Source organism: Natator depressus, chromosome 6 (genome assembly GCF_965152275.1).
Source record: "Natator depressus isolate rNatDep1 chromosome 6, rNatDep2.hap1, whole genome shotgun sequence".
NCBI classification, from domain to species: domain Eukaryota; kingdom Metazoa; phylum Chordata; order Testudines; family Cheloniidae; genus Natator; species Natator depressus.
The window spans coordinates 67981963-68002926 of NC_134239.1; the positions used below are offsets into that span (position 1 = coordinate 67981963).

General features: G+C 41.1%; 1 protein-coding gene across 2 annotated transcripts in view; it reads left to right on the plus strand.

Annotated features, from left to right (window-relative positions):
* The window catches only part of UBR1 (ubiquitin protein ligase E3 component n-recognin 1), a 137154-nt gene that overhangs the window by 92331 nt on the left and 23859 nt on the right, over window positions 1-20964 (plus strand). For both annotated transcript variants that reach the window (XM_074955630.1, XM_074955631.1), the window contains exons 31-35: window positions 3385-3478; window positions 6173-6325; window positions 6757-6854; window positions 9151-9244; window positions 10804-10952. In XM_074955630.1, coding sequence (XP_074811731.1) covers window positions 3385-3478; window positions 6173-6325; window positions 6757-6854; window positions 9151-9244; window positions 10804-10952 — 588 coding nt within the window. The remainder of the gene's footprint in view (window positions 1-3384; window positions 3479-6172; window positions 6326-6756; window positions 6855-9150; window positions 9245-10803; window positions 10953-20964) is intronic.

Below are 20964 nucleotides of genomic sequence, written 5' to 3' on the forward strand. Positions count from 1 at the left end.
TAACAGGGAGGAACAGAGACTCCAAGCATGCGCTAGCATTTTACACAGAAAGGACTAAACCCTTTCTGAAATCCACTCAGCTCTTCGTAGCCATTGCAGACAGAATGAAAGACTGTCCAGTCTTGGCCCGGAAAAACTCATTGCGGATCACTTCCTGTATCCGCACATACTACGACCTCGGGAAGGTCACGGCTCCTCCCCTGACAGACTATTTTACAAGAGCTCAGGCATCATCGGAGGTGTTTGTGGTGCAAGTTCCAATTCAGGACATCTGTAGGGCAGCAACGTGATAGTCAGTCCACACTTTTGCGTCCCATTACACCAGGGTTTTTCAACCTTTTTCTTTCTGAGGCCAACCCAACATGCTATAAAATCTCCACGGCCCACTTGTGCAACAATAACTGGTTTTCTGCATATAAAGACCAGGGCTGGCATTGGGGGATAGCAAGCAGAGCAATTGTGTGAGGCCCCAGGCCACAGGGTGGCCCTGCAAAGCTACATTGAACAGGCTTTGGCTTTAGCCCTGGGTTGTGCGGCTCAGGGCCCTGGGTTTCAGCTTCATGCAGTGGGCCTCCGGCTGTCTGCCTTGGGCCCAACTGAGTCTAACAGAAGAATGGCCATACTGGGTCAGACCAAAGGTCCATCCAGCCCAGTATCCTGTCTACCGACAGTGGCCAATGCCAGGTGCCGCAGAGGGAGTGAACCTAACAGGTAATGATCTAGTGATCTCTGTCTTGCCATCCATCTCCACCCTCTGACAAACAGAGGCTAGGGACGCCATTCCTTACCCCTCCTGGCTAATAGCCATTAATGGACTCAACCTCCATGCATTTATCCAGTTCTCTTTTAAACCCTGTTATAGTCCTAGCCTTCACAACCTCCTCAGGCAAGGAGTTTCACAGGTTGACTGTGTGCTGAGTGAAGAAGAACTTCCTTTTATTTGTTTTAAACCTGCTACCCATTAATTTCATTTGGGGGCCCCCAGTTCTTATATTATGGGAACAAGTAAATAACTTTTCCTTATTCACTTTCTCCACACATCCCCCTTAGTCTCCTCTTTTCCAAGCTGAAAAGTCCTAGCCTCTTTAATCTCTCCTCATATGGAACCCGTTCCAAACCCCTAATCATTTTAGTTGCCCTTTTCTGAACCTTTTCTAATGCCAGTATATCTTTTTTGAGATGAGGGGACACCCACATCCATGGTACACCCACATCTGTACGCAGTATTCAAGATGTGGGTGTACCATGGATTTATATAAGGGCAATGAGGTATTCTCTGTCCTATTCTCTATCCCTTTTTTAATGATCCCTAACATCCCGTTTGCTTTTTTGACTGCCGCTGCACACTGCATAGACATCTTCAGAGAACGATGCACGATGACTCCAAGATCTTTCTCCTGATTAGATGTAGCTAAGTTAGCCCCCATCATATCGTATGTATAATTGGGGTTATTTTTTCCAGTGTGTATTACTTTACATTTATCCACATTAAATTTCATTTGCCATTTTGTTGCCCAATCACTTAGTTTTGTGAGATCTTTTTGAAGTTCTTCACAGTTTGCTTTTGTCTTAACTATCTTGAGCAGTTTAGTGTTGTCCGCAAACTTTGCCACCTCACTGTTTACCCCTTTCTCTGGATCATTTATGAATAGGTTGAATAGGATTGGTCCTAGGACTGACCCTTGGGGAAGACCACTCTCCATTCTGTTACCCCTCTCCATTCTGAAAATTTACCATTTATTCCTACCCTTTGTTCCCCGTCTTTTAACCAGTTCTCAATCCATGAAAGGATCTTCCCTCTTATCCCATGACGATTTAATTTACGTAAGAGCCTTTGGTGAGGGACCTTGTCAAAGGCTTTCTGGAAACCTAAGTACACTACGTCCACTGGATCCCCCTTGTCCACATGTTCGTTGACCCCCTCAAAGAACTCTAATAGATTAGTAAGACATGATCTCCCTTTACAGAAACCATGTTGACTTTTGCGCAACAATTTATGCTTTTCTATGTGTCTGACAATTTTATTCTTTACTATTGTTTCAACTAATTTGCCCGGTACTGATGTTAGACTTACCGGTCTGTAATTGCCACAATCACCTCTAGAGTCCTTCTTAAATATTGGCGTTACATTAGCTATCTTCCAGTCATGGGTACAGTAGCTGTTTTAAAGGACAGGTTACAAACCATAGTTAATAGTTCTGTGGATTCACATTGAGTTCTTTCAGAACTCCTGGGTGAGTGCCATCTGGTCCCGGTGACTTGTTACTGTTAAGTTTCTCAATTAATTCCAAAACCACCTCTAGTGTCACTTCAATCTGTGACAATTCCTCAGATTTGTCACCTACAAAAGACGGTTCAAGTTTGGGAATCTCACTAACATCCTCAGCTGTGAAGACTGAAGCAAAGAATTCATTTAGTTTCTCTGCAATGACTTTATTATCTTTAAGTGCTCCTTTTGTGTATCGATTCGCCAGGGGCCCCACTGGTTGTTTGGTTAGCAAGCTTCCTGCTTCTGATGTACTTAAAAAAACATTTTCTTATTACCTTTTGAGTTTTTGGCTAGCTGTTCTTCAAACTCCTTTTTGGCTTTTCTTATTACATTTTTACATTTAATTTGGCAGTGTTTATGCTCCTTTCTATTTACCTCACTAGGATTTGACTTCCACTTTTTAAAAGATGCCTTTTTATCTCTCACGGCTTCTTTTACATGGTTGTTAGGGCACGGTGGCTCTTTTTTCAGTCTAATGCTGGCCCTGCTTGGCGGACCCCCTGAAACCTGCTCTCGGTCCCCTAGGGAGCCCTGGAATCCTGGTTGAAAACCACTGCATTACACTATCACCCAACAAGCCAGAGACAAATGCAGGTTTCGGCTGATGGTGTTGCAGTCAGCATGCCAATGAACTCTGAACCGTCCACTGGCCCAACTGCTTGGGAGTCACCTACTGTTGAAAGTGTAGGTGATCATTGGGAGAATCTTCTGTTGCTGACCTCAGTCAGCAAATCACCTCCATCACCAGGTACTGGAGCAAAGACAGTACAGCTGAAATCCCAGGCAGATAAAGTGATTGAACACACTGATGCCTTTTTCCAAAAGATAATTCAACAGAGAAGGATGTTCATTTATTGACTGAACATTGATTTCAGATTTCTTTTTTTTTTTTTCCTTTGGTAATTTCACATTAAGATAGGACTGGATAGAACAAGGGGTGGAACTGTAGCAGCATAGTTATGCTTGTGCTCCCCTGTCAGGGCATTGTTGTGAAGAAGTTTGCAAAATGAATGTGCTTACTGTGGATAAATGAAAACTTAAAGGGGTTTTTGTCTGAATTGACCAAATGTGTACTAATATTCTTTTAATTCCCCCCCCCCCCCCAATCTTTCCAGATACATTAGATCCTCTTTTCATGGATCCAGATTTGTCATGTGGAACCCATACAGGAAGCTGTGGTCATGTAATGCATGCAACCTGCTGGCAGAAGTAAGAGGATATCTTTGCAATACTGTTTCATGTTTTATCTCAGATTGGTGTCTTAGGTATCTAAGAGTATACCAACACAGCAATACAAAATATTGAAGTTCAAATAAGAAGTCAGCCAGTCCAAGTACTCAACCAGAGAAAAATCAAAGAAATCTGGTACAAGAGCCATCTCAAATACCAACAGAAGGCAGTACCAAAAGGAGCCAAGTCTCCACTGGCCTAAAGAATAGTCTAAGTGGGGTAAAACTGGTCAAGAGCAAGAAGCCACCTCTCATAGATGGGACCTGCATCATGCCCTTACGGTATGCAACAAGGGACACTGATAAACGTCCAGGAGAGAGTTACACAGCGAATGATCTTCGACCATGTATGCATGTCACTAGACCAGGCCTGACTACACTTAAGGACCAAAGCAGGCCTACCCCAACCAATCATAACTGTCAAGTGACTGCAATTGCCTCTGGACAGAAATACTTAAGGACTTGACTACGAAGGGCTTTTTGTCTACTAGTGCTTTTATATCACGAGTGACATGTTGGTTAGAAAGAGAGACGAATAAATATTGACAAAAAGCCTTAGATTGGTTTAAGCTGTGAAAAGTAAAGTTAGACATTTCTTCACAGTGAGATATCAGAAAGATATGAAGAGCAGGATCAACCTATTATAAGTTACTTTGTGATATCACATGATACAGATACTATCTTGGAGGCTTTTTGATTTTTATATTTGTACGTGTCAGTTGGCTATAGTCTAGTTATACTTTCAGTGCTTATTATCTATTTTTAATATATGTTTTATGGTAAATATCAACATAAAACAAATAAGCACCCTAAAAAGCATACAGAAAAATGTTCCTTGAGTATTCTACATGAATGACTTCTACTCTTGGTAGATCCTATCCACATACATCTAAACAGAACAACATTGAAACCCGGTTTCCATGCCCTTATAAAGAAAAAGTTAACTTACTCTGTGAGTAGATAGGATTAAAAGAAATGGACAGAAGACTCTCTTCTCTTATACTAGATTTTGCAGAAGGTTTGAGTATAATCTTTTGTTCATTACATAACTGATATGTTAATGTTTTAGTTTTACTCAAAAGAATGCCTGCCGCTTACATTTTAAAGGAAAATATATACACACACAGCAGACAAAATACTGCAAAACATACTTTGTCTAACAGACTGTTTGGAATGAATGGAATACCTATGTAACTGCCATTTTACATTTATTGCAGCTCTTCTGCCTGTTATATTGTATAATTTGGAAATATAAAATGTTTTGATTTTTGTAGAGTTTCATAAACATTTTGTACGTGTAGACCATTTTTTCAGATATCTTTGTCATCTCTCTTTTGTTAGATTTGCTTGCCTTTTCCTTCATTGCTCTTAAAATATTATCATTTAATTAGAAGATTTTAGTTTAAATTTAGACCTAAAGTTAGACAGACAAATACGTATATAAGCTGCTTGTGTATCTGGTTTTCACATATGTACTGATTTTAGATGCTCAACTTTGAGCAAACAGATTTGAAAATTGGGTTCCTTCTCTACTAATGGAGGTATCCAGGCCATCGAGACCATGGGTGAAATCTGCGTGCTTACTGCATGGATAGGGAAAATTAACAAGGAAACCTGGAAAAGATCACTCTTATTACACCAACTCCTATTTTAATAGACTGTCTCAAAGTATTCCCATACATATTGAAAAGTAATCTGCTCCCACCTTTTATTGGGAAAACTATCTCAATTAAAGGTTTCAGAGTAACAGCCGTGTTAGTCTGTATTCGCAAAAAGAAAAGGAGGACTTGTGGCACCTTAGAGACTAACCAATTTATTTGAGCATGAGCTTTTGTGAGCTACAGCTCACTTCATCGGATGAAGTGAGCTGTAGCTCACGAAAGCTCATGCTCAAATAAATTGGTTAGTCTCTAACGTGCCACAAGTCCTCCTTTTCTTTTTATCTCAATTAAACTGATTTTCTTTCCTTTGACCGCATATTTAATGTGGGTTTCATTGTGGTTTTTTGTTTTTAAATTTACTTATACCACAGTTCTATGTATCCAAGGTGAATTTTCTGTAAGGATGTCTTTGAAATGTAAATTATCCCCTTCCATTTTACTTCAGCAAAAACAAGGATATATTTTTATATCTGGTGGTGAGACTGGATCCTCACAACAGATAAGTCACTTATGGACATTCATCCATGAAATGCTACTATTAGCTGTTGTTAAAATAGTATTTATAGGATATTTATGAATTTACCTTTGCTGTGGCTTAACTTTAAATTTATAATCTAGGAATATAATGTGTGTATGCTTGAGGTTTTAGGATGTAACATTAGTTTAAAATGTTGGGGGCGGGTAGGTAGCAAATTTCAGTATTGCTTGAGTGTAAATATATTAAATAAAATACACACTTATATGGAGGTTAAAAGTAGGGAAATCTCTCTGCTGTTCTTGCCTGGAAAGTGCTCTGAAATTACCTGGTTCACATATCTGTTCAAAGATTTAATTTTGTTTTGGTGTCCAAGCATGTGCAACATCTATGTATTAGTTGTGTAGCAGAAGAGGAGTCTGGTTGTTGGCATAGAAAAGTACACACCAGATATACCATTTTGCCATTTGAATTCTTATTTCTGTGTTGCACAGAGGCCATTTTCCTTGCTAGATGATTTTTCTTTTCAATGTTGCAGGTACTTTGAAGCCATGCAACTGAATTCTCGACAGCGTCTTCATGTTGAACAGATTTTTGACTTGGAGAATGGAGAATACCTTTGCCCGCTCTGCAAGTCTCTGTGCAACACAGTGATTCCCATTATTCCTTTGCAGACTCAGAAGATAAACAGGTGAACTCCAGGGACAGTCTTATTTCATGATTCTAAGAATAAAAGCTGTCTAGTGCTTGTAGGGGAGGCAACCTCTGATGGAAAATTTTGAATAATCTTTCCAACTGCTATATAGGGCTGCTTAAATCCTTATTGATCACCCACCCTGTTGTCTGTCCTGGCATCCAAAATCGATTCTTGGAAAAAATTTCTAATACCATGGACCACTTAGGTTTCTTACCAATGAGAAAGTATTTCTAGTACTTAATACAAATTCTAAAGTTTAGTTAATGTTTGCTTAGGGTACCTAAATAGTTGTGTAAATGCTAACTGTGAACTTGTTCTTTTTCACAGAGATGTACTATATGTTGTTCAAAGATTAGGCTTCAGGTCATCAGGTCACTGTTTACCTATGTTTTAACATAAGCACTGCTTTTTATTTCTATTCTCAGTGAGGATGCAGAGGCAGTAGCTCAAGTTCTGTCCCTGGCTAGGTGGTTGGAGATTGTCGTGGCCAGGATATTGGGGTACAGTGCGAAAAACACTAAAGGTTTGTTATCTTAGCTTTTGTACTTTACACGAAGATCATTTCCAGAAAAATACCCTTTGAATTTTTCATTATAGTAAGAAAATTTGAATCTTTTTTTATTTAGAACAGAAAGTATTCTGATTCTAGAACAATCAGCTGGTGTTTTACGTACAGAGTTTGCTGCTTGATTCTTCAGTCATGTAGTCTCACTATAAGGAAATACATAAGAAATTTAAAGTATTCGTATACGTTTCCTTTGTGAATGGAGGATTCAAACACATTGTACGCTCTCTTCTTGTTTCTGAAGGCCTCTGTTCCAAAAAATGGTGATCCAGGGAAAAATTTTCAAAAGTGCTTAAGTGATATAGGAGCCCAAGGGCTTGTCTACACTTGAAATGCTACAGCTGCACTGCCGCAGATGCCCCGCTATAGTGCTTCAGAGTAGACATTACCTACACTGATAGGGGGAGTTCTTTCATGGGTGTAAGTAGTCCACCTCCCTGAGAGGTGGTAGGTAGTTAGATGGAATTCTGTGGTCAAACTAACGCTGTCTACATTGGGGATTAGGTCAGTTTACCTACCTCTTTCAGAGATCTGGATTTTTTGTATCCCTGAGCAACACAGTCAAGCCATTTTAATTTTCTGGTATAGACCAGGAATCTTACAGGGGATTTAGGCTCCTAAGTCATTTCATACTTTTGAGAACTTTACCCTCAAGCTTTAAAAATAGCTCTAAATAAATGAGCAACTACATTAAATCTTTGAACAAGTTTATTAAAGTGGCTGATTACTTTTTAAGGGAAAAAATGTCATTATTCAGCCAAAAAAAACCCGATCATTTTCAGTTAATTTTCTAGGCGGTCCTAATCTGAGCAACACTTCTGTCAGTCTTATTGTGCAACTGTCATGCATAAGTTGTCAGTAATATACAACAAACTGTTTTTAGATACATTCATTTCTTATGGGGGTACTTTTTCAAAGTACCCTTAAATCAGTGACCTTTTTTGACACAGCCATGTGTCCGCATTAGTTAACTGAAGCGTAAGAAGAGAGCACCAATACTGTGCTATTAGCTGTAGTCATGGATGCCTCCTAGCTATCTCAAAAACATTCAAGGAGATGATGGTCTAGGTCTTTAAAAGCAGCACTCCAATGAAGGGCATCTTTGGGTTACTCTCTTGCAGTGTGAGGTACGTATTTTAAAAATGAAACTATCACTGTGTGTAAACTACACAAATTACATTACTCAGTGGCACAGCTATTTACTTCATTGATATTTGGAGTGGCATCTTTATGTGCACTTTCACTTCCTTATGACTGGAAGGACTGTGACTTTCTACAATAAGGTATTCAGTGAATGTGACTGTGCTGAGAGGAACTGTAAGGTGAAAATTGACCTTGTTCCATTTGAGTAATCAGTCAGAATAAAAGTAGAGGAGCTTTAGTATAATGTAGCACAGGTCTCCTTATACATAGAACTTCACACTTATTACTCTGTTACTGTAAATAAGAACATTAACTCATTGGAACTAAAGATCGTCACTACCCAAAGCGAAGGAAAAATGTATAATGCCTGTACAGTAACTCTGGAAACTCTGACTATGGTGTCAACAAGTCTTGGTGTCCGGGAGACACCAGGAATCTGCATTGCCCTAGAGCCTTTTGATTTATGTAAAAAGACCTGATACCCCTTAGATCGTACACTGATCCATGTGCCCATAATGGATATCACTAGCTTTATAGTGCCATATGTTTGAGAAGCAAAGTCATAGCCTTTTCTAAGCTTCTGACATTTCCAGATATTTATGCTTATGACATTTCCAGGAATTTAATAACTCCTTTCCCTGACCCCTTGGAAGACCATAAAACATGCACTTGGCAGGACCAGCCGAACACAGCACAAAGACCCTATTAGGCTTTTTTGGATTAAAATATTTTATTGAGAATTCTATAAAAATGAAGAAGGGAATTTTAAAATAAAAGACCAAAAATAAATCTATCTATGAATATTGCAGGAAAGCATCAATATGCTTAGTTATATAGAATATTGACACATTCCAGGGACCCATACTTAGCAGGACAATTCTCTTTGGCTGTTTCTCTCACTGTCTGCTTACCAGCCAAGCACTGCTTTTGTGTCCCAAATTTCTGAGAACAGAAGAAAATGCTATTTAGGGAGGTGGATTAGAACACAGATTAGCTGGTGAGAAAGCAGTGGTCTGTTACAATTTCAAAAGCAATTTACAAGAAAAGGGAAGTCTGTGTATGTTACCGCAGTTGTGTTTAATGTGATCTAATTTTTTTTTTTTTCTGGAAGGAGAGAAGCAAAATACTCCATCTTTAATCAGCAAAGGAATGGGAGACTTTACTTCAGAATTCCATTCCATCCTTAGTTTTGGAGTTCAGCCTTCGTAAGTGTTGCCAATAGTTTGTATTTTGCTGGAGGAATCTGAAAGTTGTATGTTCTGTGTTTTTTAAAATGATCTAGATGTGTGTCAAGATTTTGGAACTTGCCTTCAATCTTTTTACTAAAAAAAGATGTGTGTTTGTTCTGAGCACAGAACTGGGAGCCAAGAACTTCCTGACTTGTAACTGGAGCTTTGCCGCTGACTCCATGTGCATTTAACCACTCTGTGCCTTAGTTTCCTCAGGCATCATGTTTCTCTGTTTTGTAAGAATTAATGTTTTTAAAGTACTTCGTTGATTAAGTTGTTTGTTACAGATTTACTGTGGGGAATAGGATTGGGATGTCTAATATTGTACGGAAAAGAAAATTGCCCCTTGGGATAGAGAGATTGAATAGACAGATCCTTTGGCTTTGGATCTCTTTACAGTATGCCATGGTCTTTTCCGTCTCCTCCAGATACTGCTCCAGCTAACCTGCCCACTATACTTCTACTGCCCACAGCATGCTGAATAGGGTGGTAGTTCTTCACCCCTTCTGTTATCTCTGCTATCCACGCTTAGTGTGGTTATACTCTGAAAAATGTAAAAAATTGCATCAGTAGCTCTTTACTTCTGTTATGTTGTTCCATATCAGAATTGCTTCAAGCACAAATAAAAGCTTTTTTCCCCAACTGCTGCTGCAGCAAATGCATTCTGGTCAAAAAGCTAAATTGGGTTCTTTGTCCGGCTCAGGCATCATCTTCAGGAAGAAATATTCTGTTTGGAACTTAGTTAAACATTCTGATATTGATGTGTGAGCCAGAATAGAGTCCAGATCATTGTGTCATAGCTGTGTCAGTTGAGCAGGAATTGGCACGTATACTTCAAACACACACAAAGCAGATCTGTTCATTAAGATTGTGCTGGTTTTGCATAGTCACTTTTCTGATCAGAGTTGTCCCTTTTAAGGAATAAGCAGGTACAAACTTTAAGGAGCTCCTTTCTTTTAGCAAAATTGCAGAATTATTCAATTTAATTTTAGGTTTGAAATACTGTCTCCCATTGCTAGTCCTTTATGAGAGATGGATGAGAGGAGATATGTTTTCAATGTGACAATTAAGTTTCTCTTTCCCCACAGTGTAAGTTCATTTCCCCAATTTATCACTTTTTGTAATAAAATAGTTGTTGGTGCTCTTTTCCTGAACATGGGGGGTATAGTATGCCATGCATACTGAGGCCTATATTTTCCCAAATTTGCCCCCAGCTTATTAGCTCTCACCCTTCTCAGTTCTCAAACATTTGCTTGTTGAGGTCACTAAACCAATGCACGTGTATACCAAGGAGACAACCAAAGTGCAAGAATCTGTACTGGTTCTCCACGATGCATTAGCACTTGTTTTATGGATTTATGGATACAGTCTCTTCCTTGTTTCTCTTACTGCAGATAAATGGTCTTGGTGTTCAGGAGTTCTTTCGCAAGGAACCGTTTATCTTCTTATTAATGACCTTGTTAGCCACTGACCTTTAAGTTGCAAACACTGTTACTAGTTCACCAGCTGAAGTTGACCTTGCCTTTCCTTCACAGAGCCAAATACTCAAACAGTATTAAGGAGATGCTGGTTTTCTTTGCCACCACTGTTTACAGAGTTGGATTAAAAATTGCTCCCAATGAGGCTGATCCTCGCATTCCTCTGATGACTTGGAGCACGTGTGCTTTTACTATCCAATGTATAGGTAAAGTAGATGTTTCCTCTTTCTCGTGACTCTGAACATTTCCTCTTATTACATTTAATTTGAAATTGAGATGTTTTAGTTTGGATAAAGGTTTATTCAAATGTGAGAGCTGGAGTGCCAGTCATGATAAACGTCTAAGGTGATCTGCCAGAGTACAATCCCGCCCACAACTCTGTGTATGTACATTGGTGGCTAGCCTGTGCCATCCCCCGTGCTGCTACAGCTACACTGCTATTTTTAGCAAGCGAGCTGAATCAAAGCTAGCTCAGATATTGCGTGCACATGCTACAATTGTGCCTCCTGATTACTGTGTAGACCTGTGCTATGTGACAGCTGTCCAACAGGGTTCATTAAGCTGTATAGTCTCTTGTCGTCCTTAGCAAAATGTCTCAGAATTAAAAATGAGGTTGAGTGCTCTTCACCTCGATTTTGCCGAAAGGAAGAATTTCATGATGGTTGCCTTTATAATTTAAAGAAAATGTGGGGATGACAGAGATGCCTAATTACATTGAAACGACGGGGAAATCCCGAGGACTCTTCATTGGACCAGTTTTTGAGTAAGGTTGCAGAAAATGCCCCTTAATTATCCCTGAATGGATTGTGTGGTATTTTTCATTACTTCCTCAGTGTTCGTCCCAATGGAACTTTCTCAGAATTGGTAGAAGCAGTGTGAACTTGACTTGACTTACCTTGACACTGCTCTCTGGCAAAGATGCTAAGAGGGTGCCTTGTAGCGATTTTAAAAAATGATTTCTAATTTCTCCCTGGAGAAAGATCTGTTTTTACAAAGATGAAATAATCTGTACCATTAAAAAGTATTGCATTGCTTAGCTAATGTATTTGTTGTTTAGCTTTCAGCCTCACTTCATCTGTTAGCACTGTTTGCATAGCTATAATCCCACGTAAACGTATTTAGTTGAATGTGCCATTTTGCCTGAACATAGCTGGCAAGATGCAAATTCAGTTTTGTATAGATATATAGTGGAGCAACAGCATTTTGAATGTGAAGCACTGGGAGCCCCGCAACTGGGTTAGAATTAATGTGCCTTCTTAACTACTGTGCATGTTGCATTCAGCTGATCTCCAAAATAGGATAGTGGGCTGACACACTCCATATAGGAGGAAGCATGTTACTTGTCAACGGAGAAATAAAGTGCAGTGTTAGTTGTTCACAGGTGTTAGCAGTAGAACAGGCTATGGAGTAAAGTGAGAAAACCAGATGGATGATCAGGCAAAGCAGATATAAATTTGTACAATCTTTCTGAAAGCTCTCTCTCCTCCTTCTCATAAATCCCTGAAGATCACTGTGTGTGGGAACATCCAGCAGTAGACCACAGGGAAACTACTGCAGGCCTCCATGCAGTTGTAAAATAAAATTGTCTACTTGGTTTCTTGGGACATACGCTATTTTTGAACCTAGTCATAACATGCATTTTCAATGAGTGATTGCACACATGTATTCCACGCAGCTAAGTGCATGCTGGAGCCAGAGAATTTTCTGCAGATATTGTGTCAGCCGCATGTGTGCCTTGCACATACTTGTGGCCTCTCCGAAGGCTATATAAGAGTAGCCATCACCCTGAATCCCCTCAGTTCCTTCTCATCACCAGTAACCAGAGCTAGAACTCCCCATATAGTTTTTAATTCTGCATAGTCAGCAAGTTTAGCTCACTATTGTACCTGTAAATAGTTAATCAGCAGTTAGTGACCAGTAGTTAGGTTTCGTCTTATTTTATTTTATTTAGTTATTTTAATAGTTATCTTCTGGTGCAAGGCACTGGTGGCATCAGTGCTTGCTGGGTCTTTAAGTATTGCCCATCATGTGGAATGTCTATCTTGAATAGTGACCCCCAAGACACACACACACACACACACACACACACACACACTGCATTTTGTGCCTCAGCATTGTCATATGAAGGAGAGGTGTAGTATCTGCTATTCTTTGATGAAAAGAATACAGATTTTCAGAGATTTGTGCCTCAAACCCCATCTTGTGCAGCAGGTGATGAGACCTGCTTTGGCCCCAGGGCCCTTGAGTGAATGTCCTACTGCACACATGCAGTCCATTACCGTGGCTGCAGTGGCCTCGGACAGACCCCTGGACTCAGACCCCTCTCTCCAGGGAAAGAGGAGTCAGTCCTCTCCATGACCTCCCTCAAAGAGGACCCATAAGACAGACTGGAGCCACTCAAAGTTTAAAAAAAAAGGCTTCTCCTCTTCAGAAAAGGACTTGGAAGGTCGTGAAGGGTCTTCAGGCACTCAGACTGGCTCATCAGCCCACGCCTCAAGTACTGCGGCAGGAAGATATTGGTACCATCCTGACCAGTCTGTTACCATGTGCTGGTGGATAGCCATTGAGTACAGTACCAGTGAGGACACAGTTTCAGCGCCAATATTATTGGTACCAGTGGCCCCGCAAGTTTATGAAGCAGTAAAAGACTTGCTCTGCCTCTTCATCCTGGACTCTCCTATGGTGCAGGAGTCCACTGCACTGGCAGCACCTTCTGCTGTCCCAGGCCCATCTGGCTCTTCCGCTCCAGTGCAAGCAGAGCCAGTGTTAGTATTAGCTAAGAAATGTGGCAAAGTCTCTGCCCCGGTACCATCTTTAGCATTGGCACCAGTACAGTCTTTGACCTTGGTATCAGTTATGCTACCTGGCTTGGCGTCTGTGGCTTTATGCTTGAATGTTCAGCTGAGTTGATACCGACCATAGCCTGTGCTTCGGCCCTGATTATAAGATCTTTCCCAGCACCAATTTATGGCACTTCAACACCTCAGAACGCTTTTGCAGTCCTATCTACCTTCCCTGCCTCAGTACTGAGGTTGGCCTCTTCACAATGGGCTACAGATAGTCACTACATCAGGCTTTGCACCTCCTGATGCCCACTGGATACTCTGGCTCCTCGAAGTCTGTTTCAGAATCCTCCAGTACTTTGCCAACCCCTCTTAGGTGCACTTGGTCACCTCCCAAAGGAGAGCATCGGTGAAGTGAGCTGTAGCTCATGAAAGCTTATGCTCAAATAAATTGGTTAGTCTCTAAGGTGCCACAAGTACTCCTTTTTTCTTTTTGCGAATACAGACTAACACGGCTGCTACTCTGAAACCACTGAGAGTGGGACACATCGTTGTGGCCTGGTACCTACTGGACACCTATGACATGTGCTCTCCCTCAGTGGCCTTTTTGGAATCGCTGGGGTATTTTGAAATCCCCCAGGTCTCAATCACCTGCCCAATTGCGAGGAAGGTTCCCAGAAAGTTTGACAGAGCAGCTTCCAGAACCACCTAAGTTGGAAGCACGCAGAGACACCATTCCCTCTGAGCAGCCAGTGCTGCAGAGGAACCACCGGAGGAGCAGCCAGCTCTTCTACAAGAGGATCCATCCCATCTTTCTCATCATCTGATGACGCAGTGATCCCTGACTCCAGTTCCCAGGAATTTTTAAGCCTTATCAAGAACTGCTGAGGAGAATGGCAGTGACTTTAGGCACTCAAGGTGAGCTTGTGCAAGAGAACATTCACAAGCTTTTTGGACATTCTCCAGGATAGTCCTCCCAAATTATGAAGCTCTCCTAAACCTTATGGCACACACCAGCCTCCTTAGCTAAATGAACTGGGATATGGTATCATTTATCCATGCAAGGCTTTGAGTACTTTTATTCCTATCCTGCCCCAAACTCCCTGGTAGTTACATCTGCCAATTGGAGATCATGTCAAGGGAGATGTAAATTAATTTCCCCCCAGAAAAGAGACCAAGAGAATTGATTTGTTTGGGAGAAACATTTATTTCACCACCTCTCTCCAGATGCGGATAGCGAAATACAACTTTCTAAACCAGGACATAATGTCCAAGTTTATTGACAGACTACCAGAAGATGCAAGGGAGGAATATAAGGCTTTCTAGGCAAAAGGTTGTATGGTGACCTAGACATTGATCCAGTCCACACTTGATGCGGTAGACACTTCCAGAGCAGTGGTTTTCAACCTTTTTTCATTTGCGGATCCCTAAAAAATTTCAAATGGAGATGCAGACCCCTTTGTAAATCTTAGACACAATCTGTGGACCCCCAGGGGTTGGTGGACCAGAGATTGAAAACCACTGTTCTAGAGTGATGGCCTCTGCAATAACACTGAGGACAGCCTCATGGATCTAAAGGCAGAGGAGGCCTGGGATTACTTTAAGTCAAAGCTGCAGAAGCTATCGGAAGCCTGCATTCCAAGAAAGGGGAAAAAATTCATAGGCAGGAGTTGTAGACCAAGCTGGATGAGGAAGCATCTCAGAGAGGTGATTAAGAAAAAGCAGAAAGTATACAGGGAGTGGAAGATGGGAGGGATCAGCAAGGAAAGCTACCTTATTGAGGTCAGAACATGTGGGGACAAGTGAGAGAGGCTAAAAGTTAAGTAGAGTTGGACCTTGCAAAGGGAATTAAAACCAATAGTAAAAGGTTCTATAGCCATATAAATAAGAAGAAAACAAAGCAGGAAGAAGTGGGACCGCTAAACACTGAGGATGGAGTGAGGTTAAGGATAATCTAGGCATGGCCCAGTATCTAAACAGATACTTTGCCTCAATCTTTACTAAGGCTAATGAGGATCTTAGGGAGAATGGTAGCATGACAAATGGGAATGAGGATATGGAGATGGATATTACCATATCTGAGGTAGAAGCGAAACTCAAACAGCTTAATGGGACTAAATTGGGGGGCCCAGATAATCTATATCCAAGAATATTAAAGGAATGGGCACATGAAATTGCAAGCCCATTAGCAAGAATTTTTAATGTATTTGTAAACTCAGGGGTTGTACCATATGATTGGAGAATTGCTAACATAGTTCCTATTTTTAAGAAAGGAAAAAAAGTGATCTGGGTAACTACAGGCCTGTTAGTTTGACATCTGTAGTGTGCAAGGTCTTGGAAAAAATTTTGAAGGAGAAAGTAGTTAAGGACATTGAGGTCAACGGTAAATGGGACAAAATACAACATGGTTTTACAAAAGGTAGATCGTGCCAAACCAACCTGATCTCCTTCTTTGAGAAAGTAACAGATTTTTTTTAGACAAAGGAAACACAGTGGCTCTAATTTACCTAGATTTCAGTAAGGCATTTGATACCGTGCCACATGGGGAATTATTAGTTAAATTGGATAAGATGGGGATCAATATGAAAATTGAAAGGTGGATAAGGAATTGGTTAACAGGGAGACTACAGCGGGTCCTACTGAAAGGTGAACTGTCAGGCTGGAGGGAGGTTACCAGTGGAGTTCCTCAGGGATCGGTTTTGGGACCATTCTTATTTAATCTTTTTATTACTGACCTTGGCACAAAAAGTGGGAGTGTGCTAATAAAGTTTGCATACGTTACAAAGCTGGGACGTATTGCCAATTTAGAGAGAGACCGGGATATCACACAGGAAGATCTGGATGACCTTGTAAACTGGAGTAATAGTAATAGGATGAAATTTAATAGTGAGAAGTGTAAGGTCATGCATTTAGGGATTAATAACAAGAATTTTAGTTATAAGCTAGGGACGCATCAATTAGAAGTAACAGAGGAGGAAAAGGACCTTGGAGTATTGGTTGATCACAGGATGACTATGAGCCGCCAATGTGATATGGCCGTGAAAAAAGCTAATGCGGTCTTGGGATGCATTAGGCAAGGTATTTCCAGTAGAGATAAGGAGGTTTTAGTACGGTTATACAAGGCACTGGTGAGACTTCACCTGGAATATTGTGTGCAGTTCTGGTCTCCCATGTTTAAGAAGGATGAATTCAAACTGGAACAGGTACAGAGAAGGGATACTAGGATGATCCGAGGAATGGAAAACCTGTCTTATGAAAGGAGACTCAAGGAGCTTGGCTTGTTTAGCCTAACCGAAAGAAGGTTGAGGGGAGATATGATTGCTTTCTATAAATATATCAGAGGGATAAATACCAGGGAGGGAGAGGAATTATTTAAGCTCAGTACCAATGTGGACACAAGAACAAATGGATATAAACTGGTCATCCGGAAGTTTAGACTTGAAATTAGACGAAGGTTTCTAACATCAGAGGAGTGAAGTTTTGGAATAGTCTTCCAAGGGAAGTAGCGGGGGCAAAAGATCTATCTGGCTTTAAGATTAAACTCGATAAGTTTATGGAAGAGATGGTATGATAGGATAATATGATTTTGGCAATTAATTGATCTTTACATATTCATGGTAAATAGGCCCAATGGCCTGTGATGGGATGTTAGATGGGGTGGGATCTGAGTTACTACAGAGAATTCTTTCCTGGGTATCTGGCTGGTGAATCTTGCCCATATGCTCAGGGTTCAGCTGATCGCCATATTTGGGGTCAGGAAGGAATTTTCTTCCATATTTGGGGTTGGGAAGGAATTTTCCTGGAAGAGGCCCTGGAGGTTTTTCTCCTTCCTCTGTAGCATGGGGCACGGGTCGCTTTCTGGAGGATTCTCTGCTCCTTGAAGTCTTTAAACCATGATTTGAGGACTTCAGTAGCTCAGACATAGGTGAGAGGTTTATCGCAGGAGTGGGTGGGTGAGATTTGGTGGCCTGCATTGTTCAGGGGGTCGGACTAGATGATCATAATGGTCCCTTCTGACCTTGATATCTATGAATCTCTGGGTACAAAACTTGGGCATAGCCTCGGACAGTGTCCATTTCTGTTGTTGGGTTTAGTGTGCAACTCCTGAGTGGTTTTGGTGACTGTTATATATGAGGTCAGACTAGATGATATGGTGGTCTCTTCTGGCCATTGACTCTGACGTCCAGCAAACCATAGAGTAGTGCTTCTTAAACAGGGATACATGTACTCCTGGGGGTATGCAGAGGTCTTCCAGGGAGTATATCAACTCATCTAGCTAGTTGCCTAGTTTTACAACAGGCTACATAAAAGCACTAGCAAAGTCGGTACAAACTAAAATTTCATACAGACAATGACTTGTGTATACTGCTCTATATACTATACACTGAAATGTAAGTACAATATTTAGACTAAAATTCATTTATAATTATATGGTAAAAATGAGAAAGTGGGCAATTTTTCAGTAATAGTGTGCTGTGACACTTCTCTGTTTTTTTATCTCTGATTTTGTAAGCAAGTAGTTTTTAAATGAGGTGAAACTTGGGAATATGCAAGACAAATCAGACTCTTGAAAAGGGTATGGTAGTCTGGAAAGGTTGAGAACCACTGCCATAGAAGACCTCCTATTTGATACGTTCTTGTGTTCAGATAAAACTGATGAAACTTGACAGTCATTTAGACTCTTGTGCTACCCTTTGTTCTTGGAGGTTCTATACCGCAGCCTCCAAAATGCATCAGTACAGACTCCTGCAACAATATCAGCATCAGTATTATAGGTAGCATTTATACGCACCAAGGCAGCATGATTTTTTTTAGAAGGAAGCATAAATCAGAGAGAAAGAGGCACTCCAACTCCAGCTTGTCCTCAGTCAGCTGTGGGGAAGCAGCCCATTTGACTGCTTCTTTGAGAACAGCAATACAGGTGTCAGTGATCTTCCTATTCTCTCCTCCCTCCCCTCATATGGGGACATATTGTCCCATTTCTTCAGTGCTTGGGAAACCATAACAATGGACAAATCTGTCCTAAGCATTGGGAAACTAAAATATTGTATCCAATTCTTCTCCACACCCCTTTTCCATCCTCCTACCCCGTCCCTTTTCAGTGACCCATCTCACAAGTCAGTGCTCTTTCAAGAAGCTCACACCTGCTCACTCTAAGGGCCATAGAAGTTTCCCTTCAGCACTAGGGAAAAGAGTGTTAGTCTCAATTCTTGCTGATCCCCAAGTCCAAGCGGGCTCTGAGACCCTTGAAATCTCAACAAGTACATCATGTATGTAAGATTTCGTATGATTTCCTTAGCATAAGTCATACCTTCCTTAGATTGCAATGACTGGGTTTTCTGCCCTTGATCTCCAGGGAACCTACTTGCATGTGGCAGTACTGCTAAGTCACTGAAAGTCTGATGTTTGTAGTAAAGGGCCAACACTATTAATATACAGTACTTCCCTTTGGCCTGTTGTCAGCCGTGACTGTGTTCACCAAGTGCAGGGTGATGATGATGGACTATTGAGGAGAAAGGGAATTCACATCTTCCCTTACGTAAGGATCGACTGAACAGATATTCCCTTGGACAAGTTGATCCAAATTCCTCCTGCAATCCTAGGTTTCCTAGAGTGGTGGATGTATCAGAACAACTTATGCCGGGGTGTACCCTTTTCTTTCCACTTCCATCCAGGACAGTTATGCCACCAGTACCTCTCTTGATAGGTTAGGATGCTCACTTAGAAGGGTTGTGAACACAAGCATTCTGAACAGAGCACAAAGTGACTCTTCATATCCCTGTACCTGAGCTCCAGGCAGTTCACAAAGCTTTGCTGTGTTTTTCTTTCTCACATCAAGGACTTGTTGGTCCAGATACCAACAGTACAACTGCAGTGTACTACCTAAACAGATAGGGAGGAGCATAATCCAATCATCTTTGTCAAGAAGCTATGAATCTGTAGGACATTCGCATCCAGGAAGCTATTACTCCCATTGCCACTTGCATAACTGCTTCCTAGAATCAGTTGGCCGATCACCTCAACAGGAGATTCTCCTAGAATCAGGAGTGGTCCCTCAAGAGCAGTGTATTCAGGACCATCTTCCAAGTTGGAGGTATTCCGGCAGGCATCGTATTTGCAACAAAAGACAACAAGAAATGCCATCAATTCTGCTCCCAAGTGGGTCACAATCCATGCTTACTGACCGGTATCTTTCTTCTGAGATGGGGATCGAGTCTGACTTATGCATTTCCCCTCATTCCACTTATCCCACAAGTTGTCCTCAAATTGAAACAAGATCAGTTCTCACTGCACCAGCATGTTCAAGATAGTGTTCGTTCTTGGATCTTCAGAGTCTCTCAATTCAGCTTCTATAGCTTGTGCCTCCTCTTCCAGGCCTGCTCTCCAAGCAACATTGATGGATATTGCACCCAGATCCCAACAAGCTGCACCTCACAGCTTGGCTGTTGAGTGGTTAGATCAAGTGGAGGAGAACTGCTCAGAAACAGTTCAGGAAGTGTTTTTCAATCTGGTCCGTTCCTCAGTGAATACAGCCAGTAGAAGCTAAGATTCAATACGTTTTTAGAGTACCTGTAACATCTCAAATCCTCAGGTCTTTCGTTAAATTCCTCAAAATTAATTTAGCAGCAATCTCAACAATCCATCCTCCTGTTCAGGGGCAATTGGTTTTTTCCAATCCCATGGTCTCTAGATTTTTGAAATGGTTGTTCAGCTTTTTCCTCCCATTAAAGATACGGTATCACTTTGGACCTTAACATAGTGTTAGTTGCTTTGATGGGTCCTCCATTTGTGCCTTTGCCCACCTGTTCATGGCACCACCTTTGTCAGAAGGCAGACTCTCTCATTGCCATTAGGTCAGACAGAAGAGTGGGTGAGGTTCAGGCTATGATGGCAGGACTTCCTATATAGACTGATTTTTAAAGATGAATTAGCTTTGAGACTGCATCATAAATTTCTTGACTATAGTAGTATTGGCTTCTTATTTGAACCAGACAAACTGGGGGGTTTTTTTTTTTGTTCTGAAGCTGCTTTCAAATAGGGATGAAGATTATCTGCATACATTGAACATAAGGTGAGCATTGGCCTTCTATCTGAAGAGGATCAAGTCTTTCAGGCTGTCTCCTTGGCTCATTGTTTCATATGCTGAAAGAATGAGAGAGCAAGCAGTTTCACCACAGATAGTTTCCAGATGGATTATTTTCTGTATTATAACGGTGTATGGGGAGGCAAACAGCCCTTCTCCACAGACTATAGGCCAGCTCAACAAGAGCTCAAACTACTTTGGTAGCTTTTCTAAGCTAAGTCCCCATACTGGATAGTTATAGGGCTGCTACTTGGTCCTTCATGCATAACTTCACTCATTATTATATAATCATAACTACTTCAAGATCTGATGCAAACTTTAGGTAAGCAATATTGCAGTCACTGTTTAAAT